General features: G+C 39.1%; 1 protein-coding gene across 5 annotated transcripts in view; it reads right to left on the bottom strand.

The window, feature by feature from the left end:
• The window catches only part of LOC121369219 (EGF domain-specific O-linked N-acetylglucosamine transferase-like), a 30,343-nt gene extending 7,305 nt beyond the window's left edge, over positions 1 to 23,038 (bottom strand). Inside the window, exons 1-12 of one of the 5 annotated variants that reach the window (XM_041494158.1) lie at positions 22,854 to 23,038; positions 22,382 to 22,456; positions 19,957 to 20,140; positions 15,754 to 15,851; positions 15,346 to 15,454; positions 12,674 to 12,774; positions 11,953 to 12,057; positions 11,031 to 11,137; positions 10,511 to 10,614; positions 9,255 to 9,347; positions 7,549 to 7,620; positions 7,055 to 7,141 (exon numbers count right to left, since the gene is read on the bottom strand). In XM_041494158.1, coding sequence (XP_041350092.1) covers positions 7,055 to 7,141; positions 7,549 to 7,620; positions 9,255 to 9,347; positions 10,511 to 10,614; positions 11,031 to 11,137; positions 11,953 to 12,057; positions 12,674 to 12,774; positions 15,346 to 15,454; positions 15,754 to 15,851; positions 19,957 to 20,139 — 1,059 coding nt within the window. In that variant the 5' untranslated portion in view covers position 20,140; positions 22,382 to 22,456; positions 22,854 to 23,038. Of the gene's footprint in view, positions 1 to 7,054; positions 7,142 to 7,548; positions 7,621 to 9,254; positions 9,348 to 10,510; positions 10,615 to 11,030; positions 11,138 to 11,952; positions 12,058 to 12,673; positions 12,775 to 15,345; positions 15,455 to 15,753; positions 15,852 to 19,956; positions 20,141 to 22,381; positions 22,705 to 22,740 lie in introns of those variants that run through there. The other 4 variants (XM_041494159.1, XM_041494156.1, XM_041494160.1 and 1 more) reach the window with 4 other exon arrangements.
• Positions 23,039 to 24,467: the final 1,429 nt, after the last annotated feature.

The raw sequence follows: 24,467 nt of genomic DNA, 5'->3' as shown, positions 1-24,467 counted from the left end.
AACATCAATAGCTGAAAATGGCAATTACGAAAAGTTTTTTCCAAATTTTGGACTTTAAGGGTATTTAGTTTTTTTGATACGTATTAGAGTTAAAAACATTTAATAATTTGACACAATAAACCTATTACCTTTATTAGCACAAGGAATCTTTTTAATGACTTTTCACACAGATGGCAAAGAAAAGGCATGCATGTTAAACCTCATTAAACCTGGAGAAACTTGAAGTGTTTCTCTTTATAGATCACATTACCTGTCCTCAAACAAGTGCACCTCCACCCCCCACGCAAGTGGTCTGGTCCGAACATCCCAACAGCCAATGGATGGCCTAAATTATTCTACTGCATACTCGCCCTCTATAGTTCCGGTCACATGACTGTAACTTCCTTCTTTTTCCCTCGAAAGCGCATCGCACGGAGAAACAGGAAAGCTGGGGAGGCCCGGGCGGGAGGAATCTTGAGGACAGGTAATGTATCTATAACAGAGAAAACACTCACAAGTTTTCGTCCATTTCGATAGACATTTACCATGTCTCTAAACAAGCTGACAGCATTAAACAGAGATGCGGAGGGGGGCCGAGATCCGTAGATGCTTTGTGATAACTCCCCAACCGGATGAAGAGAGCTGACTAGTGGAAGAAATAAGGCCAACCTTGGTAAGCCCTCACATCTAGGATATGCCGTCACAGACCAATGCAGGTGATGGTAGTAACACAACAACCAAGAAGAATGAATGGTGGCATCCCGTCAGCAGTGGCAGGTACGGCTCCTAGAAACACATGGACCAGGAGGCGGAAGCCACATCTCATGCGGGTTTCTGACAGGGTGGGAAAGACGTAGCCACCAGGGATGCAAGGGCGTGGTAGGTAACTCCCAACGTGATTGAAGTGTTATAGTTTTTTCAATTAACAAGCGGACAACTAATAATGAGGTGCCATCCGTTCAGAACATTGAACAAAACAAGACCCCACGAGTGTTTTCTGTTCTAGTACACCAAAAGATCTGTTAGTTCAATAACGCACACCAATAACACATGCAGTGCCAGGGTAAAGGGTTATCGAGACAAAAGTTCCGGGCACCAGTACGTGAAACTGTGGCAAAAAAGAACAAAAGTTCTCAAGCGAAATCCTCATCTGTCTATTCGATGGACATCTCGTGTATGGCAGCCCAGAATCAGACAGGACCATTCAACGGCGACGAGGACGGCTTGTATTTAAACAGAGTCTGTGCAGCAACAACCGGACCCAGATGATGGAACCCCTCAACGTCCTGTTCTGTGGTGGATGACATCCCTCAGATAAATAGTTGGGCGACGAATGGAGCCGTAGCCCAGAAAGACAACCAGTGATAATGTGTGTGAATGGGTGTGTTGCAGTGCAGGGACAGCGTGGCAGCCGAAGGCACGGAGCTTCATGGCGGAGTAGAAGCAGACGGAGCAGGTAAACCCTCCTTCTGCTAGGCGGTTAAGGATAGAAGGGACCGGATCCAGGGTGGCCACCGTGTTCTTGGTAAGGTCCCTCAACCGAACTCTGGTTACGGAAAGGAAAAGTCTTTTGCGATGTTGTCGAAAAGATCTGGTCCTCTTCGAGGTACTGGTGCAGGGCTGCTGAAAGGGTGCACAACGTCCAAGTCCTCAACGTCACCGCCGGACCAACGTATAGAGGAGAGGGCCTGCACAACAATTACGACCGAGGCGATTGGTCTGGTAACGATTCTTTGCAACACAAGTTCATGAGTAACCCCAAGTTGACTGCCACGGCCGCTCTGGTTGAAAAACGCTACCAAGTCTACATTCAAGAGCATGGAGTCTCGGACACAGGGCAGCCGTGGCAAAACGAGTAAAAAACCACCGTATTCCGCAGTCAAGTCGGTTGCAGGGGAAGAGGATTTGTCGCGCTCATAAGGTGCGGTCGATAACGCTCGTAAACACCAGTTCAGGTCCCATCTTGGTGGCCGCCGAAAACGGTGTACTTGATCATCCAAGGCGAAACCCTTTTGATTACAATCTTATGGATCTCAGGAATACCCGATAAACTTCGGTTCCAGTAGCGAAATCACGAACAGTAGCGATGACCGAAAGACCCAGCGGATGGTAGACCCCTTTAATCGTAAAGTGGTTCCGCAGATACAGCCAAAAAACCCAGCAAGGACGAAGTATCTGGAATCGTCTGAGGGTTTGAGGTTTTGCCGGGAAACACCCTCGGTGAAAAGCAAACGCATCAATAGGACTTAGTAGTAGATGATCATGTGCGGCTTTCAAAATGGCAGCCGTAGACTGTGAAGAATAAACCTTTCTTTCCTCAAACTCTTGGCGATAAAGTCCAAGCGTGCAGTTGGAACCAAACTGGGACGTGGATGGTATAGTCTTGACGTGGGATTGCAGCAAAGATATGATCCCAGTATGGCAGCGGGATTTTAAAGGATGTGGATCGGCAAGACGGATTAGATATGGATACCACATCCTGGCATGGCCACATTGGGAGCAATGGGAAGTAAAACAGGCGACAATGGTACAGCTGAAACCTCTGAAGCACCCTTGGAAGGAGGATTCGTGGAGGGAAAAGCGTACGCGTCCATATGTTTCCCAGCTGATGGACCAAGGCGTCGAGCCTCCAGAGCTTCGGGATACAGCAACAGGAGACACGTAAACCCTCAGCTGATGGTTGAATGTCGTGTGGCGAAAGAGATCGGGAGGGATGTTTGGTAGGTCCAAAGTCAAGTCGCACAAACCCATCGAAACGCAGGAGGGATGGAGCATCCATTCCGAAAAGCACTAACCGGGATTATGCCTGCGCTGTGGAGACGACGGCCGAGACAGTGTGTCGACTAGTACATTGGAAACCCCTGGCAATTATGGCGAGCCCGAAGTTGCAAACGGAATCTCGTCCACCAGCTTGTAGAGACGATAAGTAACTGGCAGCAGGCTGCTGGAGTGGGTTCAGCGCTGACGGTTGATGATAAGCCACCGCGGGTAGTGTGAGTACTGTCTGTGGCTACCATGCGAGAGGCGCCTGACAGCATCTCTCGCCAAAGAAAGATGACGTAACTGACAAACACACCAACAGGTTGATGGGTAGATCGGCTTCATTGGAAACACACAGCCACCAACCAGGGACTGGACTGCAAGGCGACTGGTAACCGGATCAGCTAAATCTGCGTTATTGTACTGAAATGCATGGATTCACGAAAACAAACTGGATACCGCGGACCTCTAAGCATAAAAATGTGCGGCGACGTCAAAATTACTCTTGCAATGATACTTCATGAACAGTAATAGAGTGGATTCAGGAATCAAGACATCGGAACAGCGACCCGTGATACAGGCAAGAGCCAAGACAGCGTAGCAACTCGCTACGCTACATGCCCGATATGACCTGGAAGTGAAGCAACGCAAAACAGCAACGGCTAAAATCCAACGGCCGTCACCACCCACCCGGTGCGAAACAGCAGCAGAGACCATATAGACAGCAGCGGTCACGAACTCTGGCGGTAACAACAGTAACACGTCAGTGAGTGATAAGCCGCAATGAACCATAGGAAAACGGTGACGGTTAAAACCCCCGTACACGTGATGGGCAACTGGATAAACTTCCGGAAACCAGCGGGAAGTAGCGGACTGTCTTGCATCGCCACCGGATATAGAGAACGATCTGCCAAAGTCGCTGAACCTTCCTCGAACAAGAGAATATCGGTGCACGGGATCTCAACACAAGTGACCGGGACAGTAGACTTCGTCGTCACCAACCTAAACCAACACCCCGGAACGGCTTGTAACGTCGACCCCCTTCACGGCAAAGGAGCGTATGTAGACCACAGGTCTGCCAAGATTACCGGTTGTGCTGAAAGTCAAGAATGGATCGCTTCAGGCAAGTCGGTTGACGATAGTGTGCAATCGTAGTGCACATCGACGTCACGGAAGATATACGGGTAGACCAACATCAAAGTCGACGGCCTAGAACCAAGGCATATCCTCTGGCATCCTGCACATGAGAGAGGTTTATGGTCGCCATGTACATGAACATGTACGCTGAACTGAAGCCACGACAGGACGTGCCAATCTGTAAAGTTCTAGGAAGACGTCTGGTCCGCCGGAACAGCGTCAATCCAAGGCCGGCGTCACACCGTTGAAGGATAGGTTGAAGACGGGATACGTTCGTTGTGACGAATGGGGGAACGGCACAAACGAAGTCTACTCAAGTAAACCGACATCGGATCAGTCCTCAAACGGAAACCTTCTAGAATGGTGCGAGTGGACTGTGAAGTGACGAAAGCATATACACCGCAGCGAGACAAACAGTCACAGCCATGTGGGTCACTGCGTCCGGATCTTCTATAACGGAAGGTGCCGACGCATCATCTGGAAAATCGGTCAGTAACCTGGCACAGGCACTTCGATCCAATGTACTGGCTGCATCGGAAACACGGACCGTGGACGGTCCCGTCAGGAGCCGGTGTAACCCTGAACGCCGAATCAGCTGCCGACTGGTGTGGACGGTACGATGTACACGGACCGGCAGGAGCCAGTGGAACCCTGGACACTGCACCACTTCGATCGATCACGGGACGACGGTACCGAAAACGGTGAGCCGATGACGCAATTTTCCAATTCGTTACAGGGCTCCGTCTGCTTGCGGAAACAACGATACGCACGGGCCAGTACTGGTAGCCGTGTAAACCGACGGGGGGCCTGTGGCAGCCAACGATCGAATGCCGATATCTGCCGGTGGAACCTCCGTGGCGATCATCGAAACCCGGACCCTTCTTGGCTGAAAACCGGTGGATGGGCCAGCGGCGGTAGCATATCAGATATGACAGCCAGACAATCCCTCAGTGACAAGTGGTCCGCCGCATCCAGATCTTCCAGCACGCATGAACCGATACATCATCAGAAAGTCACGTAGCACCCGTGACAGGCCAGTCGCCTGGTCATGGCCCGATGGAGATACGGAGAACCGGACCGTGGGCGGTCCCGTGTGGATACCAAGGAACGGATGACCACATCGTCGTTGGATGTGGCAAGGACGGCAACATGTCGTAGACAGCCGCCAAGCAATCCCTCATAGTCATATGGTCCGTAGAGTCGGGCTCTTCAATGACAGATGCCGCAGGCGCTTCATCTCACCAAAGTCTCGTAGAACTCGAGCACAGGCCAATCGATGTACCGTAATGGAAGCCGCTGGTTAAACCGGACCGTGGATGGTCCCGTCTAGCCCTCGGGAGGCCTTGGAAGCCACATCAACTGAAGGTTGGCGCTGACGATCTATGGAACCCGTAGGGAGCCATACAGGTCATGTGGAACGGCTACGGTCCCGGCTCCGATGCGCCGAAGGGGAACTTCCCCGCCGAAGATCGGTGAGCCTTGGAATCCGTGGAGCGTCTATCTGAATGAGCCGGCTTCTTAGAGGGCTGCGTAGAGACCGCAGGCCTGTCATCCGAAGTCTTAAGTAACGGTGGAGCTGAAAGAAGCCGCACCCCCTGAAGAGGGGACTGGAACCGGACCTGACCCGAACTCGCCGATTTAGGTAAGGTCGCCATTGACGCCATTGTTTCTTCCAGCATGGTCGGTAGAATTGAACGTAACTCTTCCGCCACGGAGTCAGCAATCGAAGGCGAAGATTCCACCTTCTTGGTCCTCGAAGATTCCACCTTCTTGGTCCTCGCTGACACCACCTTCAGGTAAGCCGCGAACTCGACATCAGACAAGCCCGCACAAAGGTCGCATCTAGAAGTGAGGCCACACGAACACGGACAACCTGGGTCGCCGCCGGCTAACTTCTTCCAGCGTAACACGCTCGAACTAGTCGCCTGAACATTATCAGATATGATAATAGTAATTTTTCAATCTGTGAAAAGAAAGAAAAACCAACCATAACACAAATACAAAGCCGGTAAATAAAGACGCCATTTTGCAAATGGCGTCCGACACGACAACCGGCGATATAACAACATTTCATGTAATTAACACTTGGCAAGTCAAGCGAAATACGCGAAAGACACATATGAAAGCTAACGAAAGCTAACGAAAATTAAGGTGAAAAACATTTCACCCAAACACAAAGCCAGTCAACACAGACGCCATTTTGCAAATGGCGTCCGACACGACAACCGGCAATATAAAACAACATTTCATGTAATTAAACGCTTGGAAGTCAAGTGAAATACGCGAAAAAAGAACATACGAAAGCTAATGAAAACGAAGGTGAAAAACATTTCACCCAAACACTAATACAAAACCAAAGGTCTTATAAAAGTTGACTCCAAACAGAGCCAAGCAAAAGGACGTCCAGACCCTTTAGCGAAGAGAAAAAGAAGGAAGTTACAGTCATGTGACCGGAACTAGAGAGCAGTATGCAGTAGAAGAATTTAGGCCATCCCATTGGCTGTTGGGATGTTCGGACCAGACCACTTGCGTGGGGGGGAGGTGCACTTGTTTGAGGACAGGTAATGTCTATAGAAATCCTTTTATTAAGAAAAAACAAGGCATGCATAGTTAACACCTCAGTTAAACACTCCTTTTATTAAGAAAAGACAAGGCATGCATAGTTAACACCTCAGTTAAACACTCCTTTCATTAAGAAAAGACAAGGCATGCATAGTTAACATCTCAGTTAGGTTGGGCCATCAGTCTACAGGCTGGTAGGTACTGGGTTCGGATCCCAGTCAAGGCAGGGGATTTTTAATCCAGATACCGACTCCAAACCCTGAGTGAGTGCTCCGCAAGGCTCAATGCCCAGTGATCCATAACTGGTTCAACAAAGGCCATGGTTTGTGCTATCCTGCCTGTGGGAAGCGCAAATGAAAGATCCCTTGCTGCTAATCAGAAAGAGTAGCCCATGTAGTGGTGACAGCGGGTTTCCTCTCAAAATCTGTGTTATTTATTTCTGAGCCAATTGTTTTCTAAATTGCACACAAAAATAGGGTTTGTGTTTCGTTTTATTTTTGTTATTTCCAAAACACTTTTACTTTTCTTCTTACGTCAAACCAAACTGAAATTATTTACAAAAAAACATTTTTGTAGGAGGATGGGATGGATTATAATATGACCAAGCATCACAAACCAGTGGTCCATTCTGTTGTATCTGAAGACGGTGAAGAACATGCTGACTAAACGCACGTATCAGACTGCTTCCATAGCAACCAGGAATCTGCAGAAAGAAAATGTGTGATGGAAGTCACAGCATCATCTTGTTTGTATTAGCTACTTATGTGTATTTCAACAAGTTGTTAAAACCCAGTTCTGAGACGCGAACTTGGCATCAGTAATGAATGAATTAATATTTAATAACACCAGGGAACATTTTGTTTTCAAAATATTGATTAGCGATATTTCTAGTCAATTGAAAATTTATTAGCAACTAGTGTTTAATGTTCAATATTATGTAGCAATTTCTGAAACTTGCATAGTGAATTGTGACACAATACTGAAAAAAAATGTTCTCGGAACACCCCAGCACAAACAATTGCATTGAATTAAAGTCAGCACTTAAAAGTCTTAAAGTAAATGGTTACCGTCCGTTTCATATCAATGACATACAACTTTTGGAATATTTACCAGAGGCATATTGTAATATAATCCAAATCTCATACGGGCCAGGAATGAAAATACTGCTTGGCGAAAACAAACCTGACAAAAGACAAAAATATATCAAAACAATGAGATAATGTTTTTTTCATTAACCATTTAGTTGATGAATGCTTAGAATTGTTATTACAGGGCTTGAACTTAAGAATTTGTGTCCCATAGCACTTTTTAAAAGAATTGCTGTGGGTAAAACAGCAATTTTGAGTCTGCCTATGCCAACTTTTTTTTAAATTACTTTTGCAGCAAATAAACAAGACTGAAAGGTTATTTTGCTGTATGTAGACATATTCCAAATGTACAAATGTTAAATACTTGCAGAAAATGTACACCAGGTGTATACATTTTGACATTTTTGAGGAGCTTTACCAAGAGCACAAAAGTGCCATCGATTTAAGAGCAATTTATATCTCAACGATGACAACTGTCATTGATAAATTCAAACTCTATTATTATATTAGAAGGCATACTTACTCCGACCTCAAGCAATGATGCATATAACAGACTGAACTAAAGTTCCAAACAGTTCGAAGTTCCAAACTAACAGTATTTCCACCATGTTGTATAACCCAAATTTGAAACAGCTAATCAAAAGTAACATTTCCCCATTGTATATCACCAAAGGTCGAATCAAAGTAACTGTATATGGTACATGTATATATAATTAAATTTTCTTTGTGTCTATACACTTTACGGCAATCTGATTGGTCCAGAGGTGCTTATTTTTTTTTGTTCATATCTCGATGAACTGAAAAAACTTAAGCCACGCCTACTCCCTCCCCCCCCCCCTCCCCACAAGTCGGATTATTCAGGCAACCATATTTAGATATTTTGAAGAAAATACACGTGAAAGCTACAAAAGCAATAATAATTTTTTAAATGTATATGATAAATTGATGGAAAATGCTATAGATTTATACGCATTGGGTTAAAAAACACACAAAAAAAAAACCTCTTCGCTAATCATGACATGAGACTCAGTCAGTGGCCAAAGAAATCATATAGGAAACTTCACACCTGTAACTTACTTGTAAGCGATGTTCTACGGCTGTTGGCGAAAATTAAACGGTTCCACCGACAGCATAAATGTTAGACACGTTCCCTTCATTCACTTTCATAAAATATAAACTAAACACGAATAGAACAATTCCTTCCAATATAACGAAATGATCTCTAAAAATGCACAGCAGCTAGATGAAATGGCATCGCTTATCAAGATTACGTCCTTTACCAAATGACGTCATTTACAAAAATCACCTGATTCAAATAATAGTGAATGAACGTATGCATTCTTACGCGACATAAGTATCAATGAAGTTTACACAAACAATACTACAGGCATATTTAAAGCTAAACAAAATAAATTCAGTTATGTATTGTTAAAGTATGCATATAAATTTAATTATAAGATTTGACCGCAATTATTTTTTGGTTCATGCAAGTATGAACTGAAAAAACGATGTGCACACTTTTGTATGACCCACTATGCGGGATCATACAGTGTGCACATTGTTTTTTCGGTTCATACTTGCATGAACCAAAAAATAATTGCGGTCAATTCTTAAAACTATTTCCACATGATATATAACCAAAGTTAATGGTATTTTTGGATCAATATTCTGATCACATAAGAAGGGGAAATCACTAGTCTGGTGTCAAAATAAGATAAATAAACTCACACGTATACCATCAAATTGTTTTAAATATATCACTGGATGATCAGTGAATGCTTCCCATGTCACTTCAAAAAAATCTCCATAATACATAGGACTCTAAAAAATAAATAACATAATATAAAATAAAAATTCAAATTATAAATTTTTACACAAGACAAAAATAATGCATAACTGATCAAATGATTACTTTTACAATTAAAAGATAACATTCTTTTCTTTCATAGTTTTAGAGTTAACAACTTATGAAGAAAATAAACTGAAGAACTTATGAATTTTTAAATAATTTCCTCTAGCAACTGGTAAAGTGATAATATAAATGACTTCCAAAATAAATACATAAGTTTGAAGTTTTTGTATACTAAGTTGACACACACTGGCACACTCAATACCAATTTTTACAATCGTCAAAACCTGTGGTAACAACACTTGCTCATTCTCATGAGAAAATCTGAATATAAATTTATAAACTCCATAAATAAAAAAAGTGCAAACATTTTATAAGCTTGCACCTAAGGTTTGATAACCTAGCTTTTGTCGAAATTAATACAGCAGTCTAAATGTTAATGATTAAAAACTGAAATTAAATCCTAAAGGTTACACACCACCATTAATTACTCCATACAGTTCAATACAATTTCTGTCAGAATATATTCTGTAAAAACATACAACACTATCGAGAGGGTCATACGACTACTAATTTTAAGCAGTGCTCTCAACTGACAAGTACCATATAAAAAATCAACAAAGGTCGACCACAAAATTTGTCAGTTAGCAGCCCTCGTACCTGAGCACTGCCTTGTGTTGCTATTATACAAGTGGCACTATACCACTTGCACATTTGTTATCAGTTAGTACTACATATAACAAGCAACTTCAAACCAATGGCTTATTTAAATATAAAGAGGTCAACCAATCTGTAATCATCAAAGAAAAATTTAAAAAAGCATATCAGAATTTTGTATTTTTTTTTATGAGGAACTATTTCCTAAACCAGTCTATATTTACCTGCTTCAACAAGTAATGGAACTTCCTGTCCCGGATGGAAGAGTCTGCAAAAGTCGACACCTGCGCCCATGACAGGAGTGTGCTACAACAGCTTGTTCTGAATGTGCACATTAAAACCTATGACCTGACCTGACCTGACCTGACCTGACCTCAGTAAAAACACGACAAATGGTGGTGTGTTGCCTAAATCTAAGATGCACAAATCACCAGCGACATAGTTTTTTTCTAATTACTTTTAAACATGTGATACTCACGGTATCCCACATGACAATGTTGACGTCTGTACTAAAACTATTGTTGAAATGTTGAGAGATGTACAAGTTGACATAGTCACAAAAGTGATGATACATATTTACACCTGAAACACGTGAGGAGATACAAGTCACAAAAACAGAAAAGGAAAAGAATGTTTGGTTAATGAAAAAAAATACACTAATGTATATATCGATTTATAAACAGTAACTGTGATGTGTAGCAAGGAATCTTTTATCTGCATTTTCTAACATACAGCACATACCACGGCCTTTGATATACCAGTCATGTGGCACCAGTTGAGATGGTACGAAATCCAGAGAATGGGTCCGAGGGGATCAGATCCTATAACCAAAATTATCTTGCCCATTCCACAGGATCAGATTCAATGGTATTGGTTGGAATGAGAAAAACATGACGGATGCTAACCTATAATATAAAACACTTCTGGTCAGCACTCTGTTACTGAGCTACATCCCACCCCATATATTTTAATTTAATCCATGTTCATGTATGTCTTACCTGCATCAAGTTTGATGAAATATGTTGGCTTTTCTACTACAATATCACATTTGTTATCTTTTATTGGATGGAAATCCAAAGATGAATAATTCTCAAGCTCAGCAAACCTTTGAGAAAACAAAAAAGTTCATAATTCATCTTAGACAATCAACAGCACATCCAAACAAATACTTTTTTGAAATTAAATATTTATTCGAATCTTTCCTGAATAAATTGTCTTAAGAATGATAATTACTGCATTTTATTCGGGATGATAATGCATTCTTTCATGCTAATTTAAGTCTAATATAAAAGTTCAGCTAACAATCAGACATAATTTTCAGTTTATATCAAGGGCCGACTTAAAGAACTCATGAAGGAAGGAAATGTTTTATTTAACGACGCACTCAACACATTTTATTTACGGTTATATGGCATCGGACTATGGTTACGGATCACACAGATATTGAGAGGAAACCCGCTGTCGCCACATCATAGGCTACTCTTTTCGATTAGCAGCAAGAGATTTAAATAACTCATGATGTCCATTCTTTGCAAAATGAAAGCAGTCAATATTTAAGTGTTTTGGGGGTTTTAAGAGGACATAAATGTAAAAGTAGTGATGCAAAGCTACCTGTACATAATTTAAGAGAGAAAAAAAAGAAGTTTTTTATTCATCAGGGGTGAGAATTGGTGAACTGTAAAAAAAAAGAAGAGGAAATCTAGAGGGGTCCGGGGCAAGGACGATTAAAATGCGTGGAAATGCAATGTTCCATGAGAGGAAAACTGCTGATCCGAGGAGAATTCCCACCCCTGATTCATATGTTTCTAAATATTTTAAACATCATTAAAAATTGGGTGGTGGGACAGTATACCTTGACTTTGAATACAACCAGTTTTGATTGTGAGCCCTCACATTAATTACCTATATTAGTGTACTCACCATGACTGAAGGGGACTTTTGTGTTCACCTTCTTGTTTAACTGCATCTTTCTTCAACTTACAGTGTCCTCCAATTTGACCTTCAGTAAATATATCTTCCCTGTATCTGATTATATATAATACATATATAATTTATTTTTTACCTACTGTATAATCCACTAAAACAAATACATCTCTTTTAAGCATTTAATCAAACAGAGACATTTCTTTTTTTCTACATTTAATTTTGTTTTAATGAAAAAGTTTTAAATTTTTTTTAAAAACATTGTTTGTGAAAAACACCACTCTCATCTAATTCTAGCCTCCCCTTCTTGAATTTTAAGACTGGTAGTAACAGCACCGAAACAAAAAACCCTCAAGTTAAGGTAAATACAATAACTTCACTTAAGCATTTTTTTAAACTTGGGAGATACAGTTGTAGGTAAAACATTTTGGCATTTAAGCATGGGACTTGATCACGTAGAATGGAATAAAGTTAGTTTGTTTTGTTTAACAACACCACTAGAGAGATTTATTAATCATCGGCTAGTGGATGTCAAACATTTGATCAAAATGGAATAATTCACAGCAAATGCAAAGTTAGCATCATCAAGGACAAGCACCCTTCAACAAACTCACTTTTTCATGTTGAAACTGTCATACAGGTTGTACTATTTCTATGTTATTTAACTTTTCATTCTTTACACTCCTTTAGTTACTACCATAAAACAATTATATTTTACCTGTTTGTCCCAGATCGAATGTTGGATTTTCTCAAATCCATGTAAATATTAGTTGCCTTACAATATCTGAAGTAACGGACACATTCCAGAGTTGAATCATCCTATAAAAAGAAAACAGTTTTAACAAAAATATTTATTATTAACCCTTTCAGATTCGTTAACCCATTGTCTTCAAAGTGCCCCAGGAATTGATATAATTGACAGTTAAACAAAGGATAAATTTACAGATGGTTATTTGATGAAAGAAAGAAAGAAATGTTTTATTGAACGACACACTCAACACATTTTATTTACGGTTATATGGCGTCAGACATATGGTTAAGGACCACACAGATTTTGAGAGGAAACCCGCTGCTGTCACTTCATGGCCTACTCTTTCCGATTAGCAGCAAGGGATCTTTTATTTGCACTTCCCACAGGCAGGATAGCACAAACCATGGCCTTTGTTGAACCAGTTATGGATCACTGGTCGGTGCAAGTGGTTTACACCTATCCATTGAGCTTGCGGAGCACTCACTCAGGGTTTGGAGTCGGTATCTGGATTAAAAATCCCATGCCTCGACTGGGATCTGAACCCAGTACCTACCAGCCTGTTGACCGATGGCCTAACCACGACAGCACCGAGGCCGGTGTTATTTGATAATAACTTATTTATTATTAATAGTAGAAGACTGGTTCAAGCATATTTGTAAACATAAATCAATTTTCTATGAGAAGGAGCTCATTATTATACATATATAGAGGTATATTAAAAAAAATCACTGGTTATAAAAATATAGCACATTTCTATGAAAATGTGACAATGTAAATGAATAAACCCATTTAGAAAATCCTTCCGATCATGTGCAAATCTCGAAAGTGGTATGTCATCTTGAATTCGTGATAGTATTTACACTAGTGGAATTCCATCGGAATTATCACTCTTATATTCCGATAAAACATCACTATTGCAGTCTTTTTCTATGAAGATCGTATTATCGAAAATGGATGTCGCCATTGCAGTTAACAAAACAGTTATACTAAATAGGCTGAAAGTTCTGAATAAATGAGCACATTCTCACGACAAACCATGTAAAACTTCTACAGGATGTTGTTGTTAGTACTGCTTCTATTGTGCATGTCAACCTGTGAAAAATTTGGTGGTAAATACAAACTGAAAACAAACAACGGGATTTCCCGTTCTGTAGTCTGAACGGTGATTTTTTTTTAAACGGGATTTCCCATTCCATAGTAGGAAAGTGTTAATGCAATAACTTACTATAGATTAAAGGTAAACAAATAAGCAAGTGTTTCAAAAATGCTTTAGCACAAATAACAAAAACATCATCTAACAACCAGGAAGACCATACGTAGACAATAAAAAGTTTTTTGTTTAACGACACCACTAGAGCACAGATTAATTAATCATTGGCTGTCAAACATTTGGTAATTCTGACTGGCAGTCATCAGAGGAAACCTGCAACATTTTTCCTAGTGCAGCAAGGGATCTTTTGTATGCACTTTCCCACAGACAAAAAAGCATATACCACAGCCTATGACCAGTTGTGAACTGGTTGGAACGAGAAGAAACCCAATCAGTTGAATGGATCCACCAACACAAGCACCTCAGGTGAGCACTCAACTGACTGAGCTAAATCCTGCCCCACATAGACAATAAATTAAAGAAGTCATACTAGTCAAATATCAGTCTCATCAGATCTCTGATACTGGGGAATTGTACCCATTCAAAGTTTACCTAATTAAAGAAGTCATTAATTACATACTTGTCAAATATCAGTCTCATCAGATCTCTGATACTGGGGAATTGTACCCATTCAAAGTTTACCTAATTAAAGAAGTCATTAATTACATACTTGTCAAATATCAGTCTCATCAGATCTCTGATACTGGGGAATTGTACCCATTCAAAGTTTACCTAATTAAAGAAGTCATTAATTACATACTTGTCAAATATCAGTCTCATCAGATCTCTGATACTGGGGAATTGTACCCATTCAAAGTTTACCTAATTAAAGAAGTCATTAATTACGTACTTTTAATTCTGCTAAAATATTATTTAAATTTTTAAAACATTCAGTAAAAAAATTCAGTAAAAAAATTCATTACAAAAGGTGTATGGACTACTGTCTCTTTTATTTCACCTCCACACACCCCATTAAAAAAAACACCCATATATAAACTAATTTTATTTCACCTCCACACACCCCATTAAAAAAACACCCATATATAAACTAATTTTATTTATCATCCACAACCTGTGAATCAGACTATTATTAAAAACTGTATTTATTACAGGGGATAATATTTCTAAATCTTAGATCACTGAAAGTCGGTTCACGTGAGTTTTACTTAGGTAACCAATTGTTTGGTTACATGAATATAGTTCTAGTAACCGTTGAGTTAGACCTACCTAACTGTAAAACACTTGAACTACAGTTCTATTCTATATTGGTGGTTCAAATGTATTAAAAAACCCACCTGATTTTCAATTTGACTTCTAATAGGGTACTTTTAATTTTAAAATTTAATTGTTCACCATGTAACCAATTGGCAATTCACGTGATTTTAAAGTTGCATAACTGACATGTGAACAGAACAACGGTTCTCGTGAAATATTGTGCCCTGTAGTAGATCATCAACAAGACACTGTTTTTAAGACATTAGCAATGAACCTGATCACGTCCTTCACAAAACGTTGTCAACTCTTTCTTCCTTTCCGTCACATAACCAAAATCAGCTGAATTCCAGAACTTCTCAACTTGCAGCTTCTTCGTGTTCACCCTGGAAACAACACCAACAGGCTTTTATCCACCATTTTTCGACAGTGATGGGATTGGGACATTTAGAGCAAAAAAAATCATACTATTTTTTAAACCTCTGAATGATGCAGAATGTTCACCACATTAAATGAATTCACTAGAACAGACATGCACATAGTACAAAAAGATTGGTCAAGTTTAATTTTTTTTAGCTCGGACAATACAAAAATCCTGACACTCGTTTCTTAAAGTCAGTATGTCGCACAAGCTTGTATAATAATCTATATATATATAAAAAGTTGAGATTTTATAAAATAATACCATCCATTAGCATCTTCTGGACATTGTGGTGAACTCATGCGGTTTTTCTCATGACAGCCACTTTCATAACCCCAACACTTTGTCACATTGGCAATATTCTAAAGAAAAAAATAAACAGAATAAATTATTTCTAATAGGAGATAGTTTAGAGATCTTCATGCTCATTTTATAATTATTAAATATTACAAGTTACAATACAACTTACCTGTCAATCAAATACAGCAAAACTCTAATTTAAAAAAAGATACATGTATACAGTTCGACCTCGTTACAATGACCACGTTCATCCCTGGGTCACTTTGTTGTTATATCGAAATTGTCTTTATATTGATTTATTAATCATCGGCTATTGGGTGTCAATAGTAGCAAGTGATCATTTATATGCACCATCCTACAGACAGGATAACACATACTAAAGCATTTAATATACCAGTTGTGGTGCACCGACAGGGATGGATCACAGACCATCATTTAATACTAAGTATATTATTATTAATCAAAGCACATTCACCATCAATCTAATTGATTGTTATCTACTTTGTTTACAAATGTCATAAAACTAGTAGGCTTGATTGTTCAAAGTTAATCCTTTAATTGAATGATGAAAGGCTTATGTTCAAAAGCAATACATGTCTATAGAGTTAGCCAACATCGGTGACTCGGACATCGTGTGACTGCCGGCTCGCGACGAGATGAAGGATGCCAAATGGCCATGTGTGTGTACTGCCAACTACTACGGCATCTGTGATTATGTGTAACCGGCCTCGGTGGCGTCGCGGTTAGGCCATCGGTCTACAGGCTGGTGGGTACTGGGTTCGGATCCCAGTCGAGGCATGGGTTTTTTAATCCAGATACCGACTCCAAACCCTGAGTGAATGCTCCGCAAGGCTCAATGGGTAGGTGTAAACCACTTGCACCGACCAGTGATCCATAACTGGTTCAACAAAGGCCATGGTTTGTGCTACCCTGCCTGTGGGAAGCACAACTAAAAGATCCCTTGCTGCTAATCAGAAGAGTAGCCCATGTAGTGGCGACAGCGCGTTTCCTCTCAAAATCTGTGTGGTCCTTAACCATATGTCTGATGCCATATAACCGTAAATAAAATGTGTTGAGTGCGTCGTTAAATAAAACATTTCTTTCTTTCTTTCTGTGATTATGTAATGTCATTGTAAAGAGGTGGTTTTAGACGTCAGATGCAGGTTTGTTCCTAATTTGCTCTGTTGGTGTTGGAAGGTGTGAATTCTGGTGTAATGAACAGAATAACATTGGTGTACGTTCGTTCCCAACAATTTGTGGTTGGATGGTGTAAATGTCGTAGTAACAACAGTCGTTCTAACAAGGTCAGACTGTACATATATATGGGACCACCTGATACATATATAGGTGGCTCCCTAAAAACAATAATCCTACTTTATATGAAATTGTATAAAGAGAGAATGAGGACTGTAACTTTGATATTTCACACTCATTACTATTGGATATTTGCCACCTTCAGTGAAAATTTGAGGCCCATAGATGAAATACTGTTAAAAATAGCAACAGATTCAAAACTGTAAGTAAAGGGATGCAACGCTCATTTAAACTTGTAGCCCACCTGTCTGGTGTTGCATTTTTGGGGTGTCACATTTTCACTGTATGTGGCAAATATCCATATAGTAATGGGTATGAGATATCAAAGTTACAGTACCCATACATGTAAATAATTCTATATTCAGTAGGGTTATCATTTTGGGGGCCACCTGATATATTAATATTACATATAATAGCTAGCATATCCAGTGTAATCAAAGTATGTGATATTTTTCAGATCACATACTTTCAGAATTTTATAACTTTGCAAATTAGATGTAAATTAATCAAGGTAATGGTGCTACGTTTATTGACATTTATCCAAAATGATGTCATTCAAGTCTGACATCATTTCCATTCAAAAAGATATAGCGTCACATATTCTTATGTCATTTGAATATAGAGTAATGGCTGACTGGAATTAAAATTACATATACAGTGTTATATCTTCGGTAACAATTAAGAAGACAACTCATAGGTACGTTAAAACATGGCACCAGCTTTACTTGGCCTTCAGTAGTCACACATGGCATTTTTACGTTCACTTCCAGTGGTACCGGATCTCAGCCCACTGTTAAGTACTTACTATTTGAATGTCAATATATTACATACAGTTTACAAAGAAAGAAATAAAGAAAGAAATGTTTTATTTAACGACGCACTCAACACATTTTATTTACGGTTATATGGCATTAGACATATGGTTAAGGACCACACAGATTTTGAGAGGAAACATGCTGTCGCCACTACATGGGCTACTCTTCCAATTAGCAGCAAGGGATCTTTTATTTGCGCTTCCCACAGACAGGATAGCACAAACCATGGCCTTTGTTGAACCAGTTATGGATCACTGGTCGGTGCAAGTGGTTTACACCTACCCATTGAGCCTTGCGGAGCACTCACTCAGGGTTTGGGAGTCGGTATCTGGATTAAAAATCCCATGCCTCGACTGGGATCTGAACCCAGTACCTACCAGCCTGTAGACCGATGGCCTAACCACTACACCACCGAGGCCGGTACAGTTTACAAAAACATGTTGTATTAAGCTTGAGATTATGAGATTATAAGATAAAGAGGTTATTTCCCTCATGTGTTTCAGTATCATCAATATCATATACAGTAAAGTACACTTATAACGAACATGCTTAGAACGAACTACTGCAAAGAACGAACGGATCATGAAGTCCCGTTTTAGCTCCCTAAATATTAATGACCAAATTATACAAATGTGCACTACAAACTACTGCTATAACAAACTAACTATCATGGTCCCTTCCGGTTCGTTATAAGAGTACTTGACTGTATTATGAATAAAAATAATGTGTCATACAATTTTTTCCCTAATATATGATATTTACGATACCAAAACACACTCTGGTAATAACCTCTATTTATCATATAATATCTTACATTTTCAGTGCAATCAAAGTATGTGATATTTTTTTAGATCACATACTTTGAGAATTAGATAACTTTGCAAATTAGATGTAAATTAGTCGAGGTCTCGGCACTAGGTTTATTGACATTTAAGCAAACGTACTTGGGTGACACTCCATGATTGACGTATGCATTAATAGTCATCAAATAAAAACATTTCAATGGCAATTTGACACTGAAAGCTGTCCAGCGTTCAGAAAACAAAAAACGTTAGGCATAACTTTATTTTGATGTAAGGACATCCAAAATGACGTCATTCGAATTTGAAGTAATTTCCATTCAAAAATACACTGCGCCACATATTCTTACGTCATTTGAATATCTAGTAATGGCGGACTGGAATTAAAGTTGCGTGTACAGTTTACAAAAACATGTTGTATTAAGCTTGAGATTATATGATAAAGAGGTTATTACTCTCGTGTATTTCGGTATCGCATAATACAATTTTTATTCCTAATATATAATATTGACGATACCGAAATACACGAGGGTAATAACCTCTATATATATATATATTTATATATATTTAGTTTTAACACAAAGTAACAATGAAGACAATAAAGATATTAAGTGTAAACAGTTATAAATTCCTAAAATAACTAAAATAGGCAGAAAAACAAATAATGAAGGAAATACTTTATTTCACGATGCACTCAACATATTTTATTTACGGTTATATGGTGTCAGACATATGGTTAAGGACTACACAGATATTGAGAGAGGAAACCCACTGTCGCCACTTTATAGGCTACTCTTTTTGATTAGCAGCAAGGGATCTTTTATGTGCACCATCCCACAGACAGGATATCACATACCACGGCCTTTGATATACCAGTCATGGTGCACTGGCTGGAGCGAGAAATAACAAATAAGAAATCATGGCACAGTAATATTAATGTCTTCTTCTGCCAGATCCAATCTCACACTAGCAGTCTGCTACATAAGACCTAACACGAGAATACAGCCTCCTTGTTCTGGACTAAGCTAAATTCATTCAAATGCTATTTTTTTCTATTAAATTTAATGTACATCGTTTTTTCAATTACATACTTAACAGTTTACGAATATTCATAGCCGTTCATGAATATCCAGTCATTCATGAATCATTCAAGCTGGTTGTATAAAAAATTATTCAGAAATTTAAAGCTTTTAACAAATGGTAGTTTTAAAGAGGTACACAAATGTCTTTCAAATAACCTTATATGGACATGATGAATCGGCTAAGCACTGACGTCGTAAGTGAGGGTTGTTGGTGAAGAAGTAAGGCACATGCTCTTGTGGTATATTCAAGTCCAGCCAGGATCTGACGCAGTCGACACTGATGTCAAACGTGACAACCAAAACGAGAGATACTCTAGTCAGCCACTGCCAGTCCAGCATTCTGAAATAAATAAAATAAAAATAGTAATCTACAAAAATGGTTTGTTTTATTTAATGACACCACTAGAGCACATTGATTAATTAAAGGCACAGACTAGTTTTAATGCATAAAAATGGACACTAAATTTGGTTAGTTTACAAACCTGTAACACATTTGATGGATAAAGTTACAACAAACTGAAACAAGAGTCTGTGATGTTGAAACGGTAAAATATACTCTTAACAAGGGTACCAGTGAGATAAATGATACACCCATCAGGAGTTTGATGGAAAACCGTATCTTATTAATGAATATGTTACGGGTATGATTCAAGTCTAATTATGTGAATTTTGCAATGGGATGAATGAACAGTTTGTTTTGGACTAACCACCATCCCAAATTGTTCCTTCATGTGGTTTAATGGTTTTGTATGCATCTGTATGCAAGATATGATCTGGATAAAGATTTACTGTTATATGCAGTAGACCATGAAAAGTAGGTCACAGTGACCTAGTAATAGTACGCGATACACCACCATCCCAAATTGTTCTTACATGTGAGGTTTGATGGTCCTGTATGCATCTGTATGCAAGATATGGTCCGGACAAGAAAAGTTAACAGAAGGAAGAAACGGACGGACAATGCCATACCATAATACAACCCATCATAGATGGACGTATAAAAATAGACTAAAACTCAACTACATAACCGTTACTTTTCAGAAGCATGTGCATTTTTAAACATATGAAAAATGCATTTTGTGGTATTAGAAACACCAGGTTGACCAGAAACACTTCAGTTGTATGGAAATGGATAATCTATCCAAAAAAATATAAGTAATGTTCGATTTCAGTGATCATAAACGGCTTTAATAGTAAGAAAAATACTGTAGTGTTTAAAAACTAGGGTCAGTCCCTTTAATCATTGGCTATTGAATATCAAACATTTGTTAATTCTGATTCGTAGTCATCAGAGGAAACCCGATACATTTTTCCATTAGCAGCAAGGGATCTTTTATATGCACTTTCCCACAGACAGGAAAGCACATACCATGGCCTTTGACCAGTTGTGGTGCACTGGTTGGAATAAGTAAAAAACAATTAGTTGAATGGATCCACCAAGGTGATTCGACCCTGCAATGCAAGCATCTCAAGCAAACAGTCAACCAACTGAGCTAAATCCCCCCCCCCCCCCCGGTAATCTATAATGTACTAGGCTTCAGTTTGGAGTATATATTTATATGACTGAACTAATTAGTATAGATCAATAATATTTCTTTTACCCTAACCCACCCACAGCCTTTATAAAACAATCATTTCTGGTACCGTGTCAACAGTGTGTTGGTAAAATCACGGAACCAAATTTTTTGTCCCATGATTATTATATTGAGTATGACTATTCAATAATATAATAATAAACAGTTTCCGACAGGTTCCCATGATCACAATTGTAGGCAAGGAACCGAAAAAGTGTTTCCCATGAAATTTGAAATCCTATTGCCTGAAACACTATGGATATATACGTCTTGGGAGTTATGAAATGACCCTTGAATCAAGACAGTTATTTCCTTATTTTCTCCCCTAACATTTACTGTTTTAAATATATTTAGGGTTAGGTTAGTGTTAGTTATAGATATAGATATAACTTAGCGCTATTTCATGTTGTGCTCAATTCAATGGAATTTGGCTAGTGATTTGTATTATTTCAAACTCATGCCATTAGATGGTATGGTATTGGTGATCTGGTCATCACCCAGGTCAGTTGTATGTCTTTAAAATGTTATCACATGTATGTGTGTTAACACTATATGTTATCAAAAATAACTAATGATGTTATCGCCAACAGGTGTGTAAAAAAAAAAAAAATTATAGTCTGTTCAAGACTATTATTAAATGTTCTTGTTACACAAAGCGATCTTAGCACTAAGATCACCTTAAGTGCATTAGGTAGTTAGGTAGTTATGCACTTACGGTGATCTTCGCTCTAGTGGGTGGGACGCAGCCCAGTGGTAAAGGCTGTGGTATGTGCTATCCTGCCTGTGGTATGGTGCATATAAACGATCCCTTGCTACTTGTGGAAAAATAATGCAGGTTTCCTCTCTAAAACTATGTCAAAATTACCAATTATTTGACATCCAATAGGCGATGATTAATAAATGAATGCGCTCTAGTGATGTTGTTAAACAAAACAAACTTCAACTTCTTCGCTCTAGTAGTTATATCCATTACCATATGGTATCATTTAACAGAAATTTGTGCCTACCTGTCAGCTGAATAGAAGACCGTGTCGACGTCAGCGATACGATATTGGGTCTACACCTGTAGTCCAATACATCTGCTGTCAACGGAGTTTGACAAAATCAGTACATTAAAATAAACCCCGGCCATGCAGCAGATTTGTTCATTAAAATAAACTTCGGGCATGCCCAAGGTGACGAGGTTTATTTTAATGAACTAGCAGATGTATTCTATCGGAAAGGTGGGGGGTTCGATATGAATCTATACTATATATATATATATACTATAGTATAAATAATCATAAAATATAGCGGCTAGCATCGTAGCAATACTTTTCCTGAACACCTATGAATATCCTAATAGGACACGAAAAAAAATGTATACCTTTAGCCTTACTCCGGACGTAGTTGTGGTTTAAGACAAGTATTTAATGTGCACCCTGCACTACTTAAAAGTTTAGCCGGACTCTTTTGAGGGAGGGGTGGGGGATTGTTCACCTACGGCTACGCTCACAACACGTTGTTATTCTGTCGCTCTCGTCACTCACTGTCAGTATTTCGACTAAAATTTACCAACAACAGATTAAAATTACATTTCATTAAACTAATGAGTTGACACTGACAAACTATCGTTTTTCAACAAACACGGCAATTTTAATTTTTAAAAACAAAAACACATTGTCTCTGTGATGCGCACAAATAATGCGCAATGAACTTGTGACATTCGTTCACACTCGGAAGACATCGGTCAATTTCGTACTTCATTTTAAAATTAACTTCGTTTAAGGTCTCACTACACAGATGTCATCTGCCATTGAAACCCATGTTAAACTGCCCAACTTCAAGCGAAGATTGCCCATAGAACGGGTTCTCATTGGCACTAACAACATACACCATTGCAAACATACATTATATAAGCATTTATTTTCACTCCAAAATTGATAACATTTCCGTCTCAGTTTTTTCCTATATGACCGCATCTGGCTGTAGTACCGGTCCGAACAGGTGGTTCATTAACCGATTCACTCCGGCGGTCACTTGCGCTATATAGCCATGTCCCAAAAGGTCGATGCACAATATTACAAAATAACATGGGCAAAATACAGCCAGAAGGCTTACCATTAAACATACATATTGTTTTAATTCTTCACCATTTCCTAGAAGTGAATATGTGAACCATAACATGTGTCCCAATTAGGAACAATGAACTGTTACCCGGAAGTGATCTGTGTAGTGAGACCTAACGACAGCACTCGAGTCTAGAGCGCATTGATCGCAGGGCCGTACCCCCCACCCACTCCAAAAATAAAATAAAATAAAATTAAATTAAATAAATTAATAATAATAATAATAATAATAATAATAATAATAATAATAATAATAATAATAAATAATAATAATAAAATTACTGATATGTATCTTCCCTGAAAAGACTGCAATATGGTATGCCATAGCCTCTAGATATCACTTTCCAGAAGGGCATGCCCCCGGATCCCATGCTCGTTCCTTCCAAAAATTAACTGCCCCCCCCCCCCCCCCCCCCCCACACACACACACACAAATCTTAGCTAACTGCCTGAATCATCGGCTATTAGGTGTCAAACATTTGGTAATTGAAAACTTTAAAATAATAGTTTCCACTGAAACCACCTATAGTCCTTCCCACAGGGAACGCCTTTTTTCTTACTATGGAATTTACTACTTAAGACTGGAGTTACCATATTTTTCGTGCTGAGGTGTTGTTAAACATTCATCCATTCATTACTACAAATTATTTAATTTTGACTGTTTTCTAAATTGCACTGATTTTTTTTTTTTGTTAATAAAAAACACCACACATTTTAGTAGGAGGATGGGACAGATTATGTTAAAGGTATATAAAAATAATCGACGTTTCGTCAGTGAAAAACCTTCAGGAAAAAACCCCTAATTTTGACATATAATCTTAGAAAGAAAACCCGCTTAATGTTTCTACTACTAAAACATTAATAGCAAGGGATCTTTAAATTGCACCACCCCACCCCACAGACAGGATAGCACATACAACGGCATTTGGTATATCAGTTGTGGTGCAATGGGCCCACCGACGGGGATCGATCCTAAACCGACAGC

This window comes from Gigantopelta aegis, chromosome 3, assembly GCF_016097555.1.
Source record: "Gigantopelta aegis isolate Gae_Host chromosome 3, Gae_host_genome, whole genome shotgun sequence".
Taxonomy (NCBI): Eukaryota; Metazoa; Mollusca; class Gastropoda; order Neomphalida; family Peltospiridae; genus Gigantopelta; species Gigantopelta aegis.
Note: the sequence above shows the minus strand (reverse complement) of the source record. Positions and strands in the feature narration are given on the sequence as shown.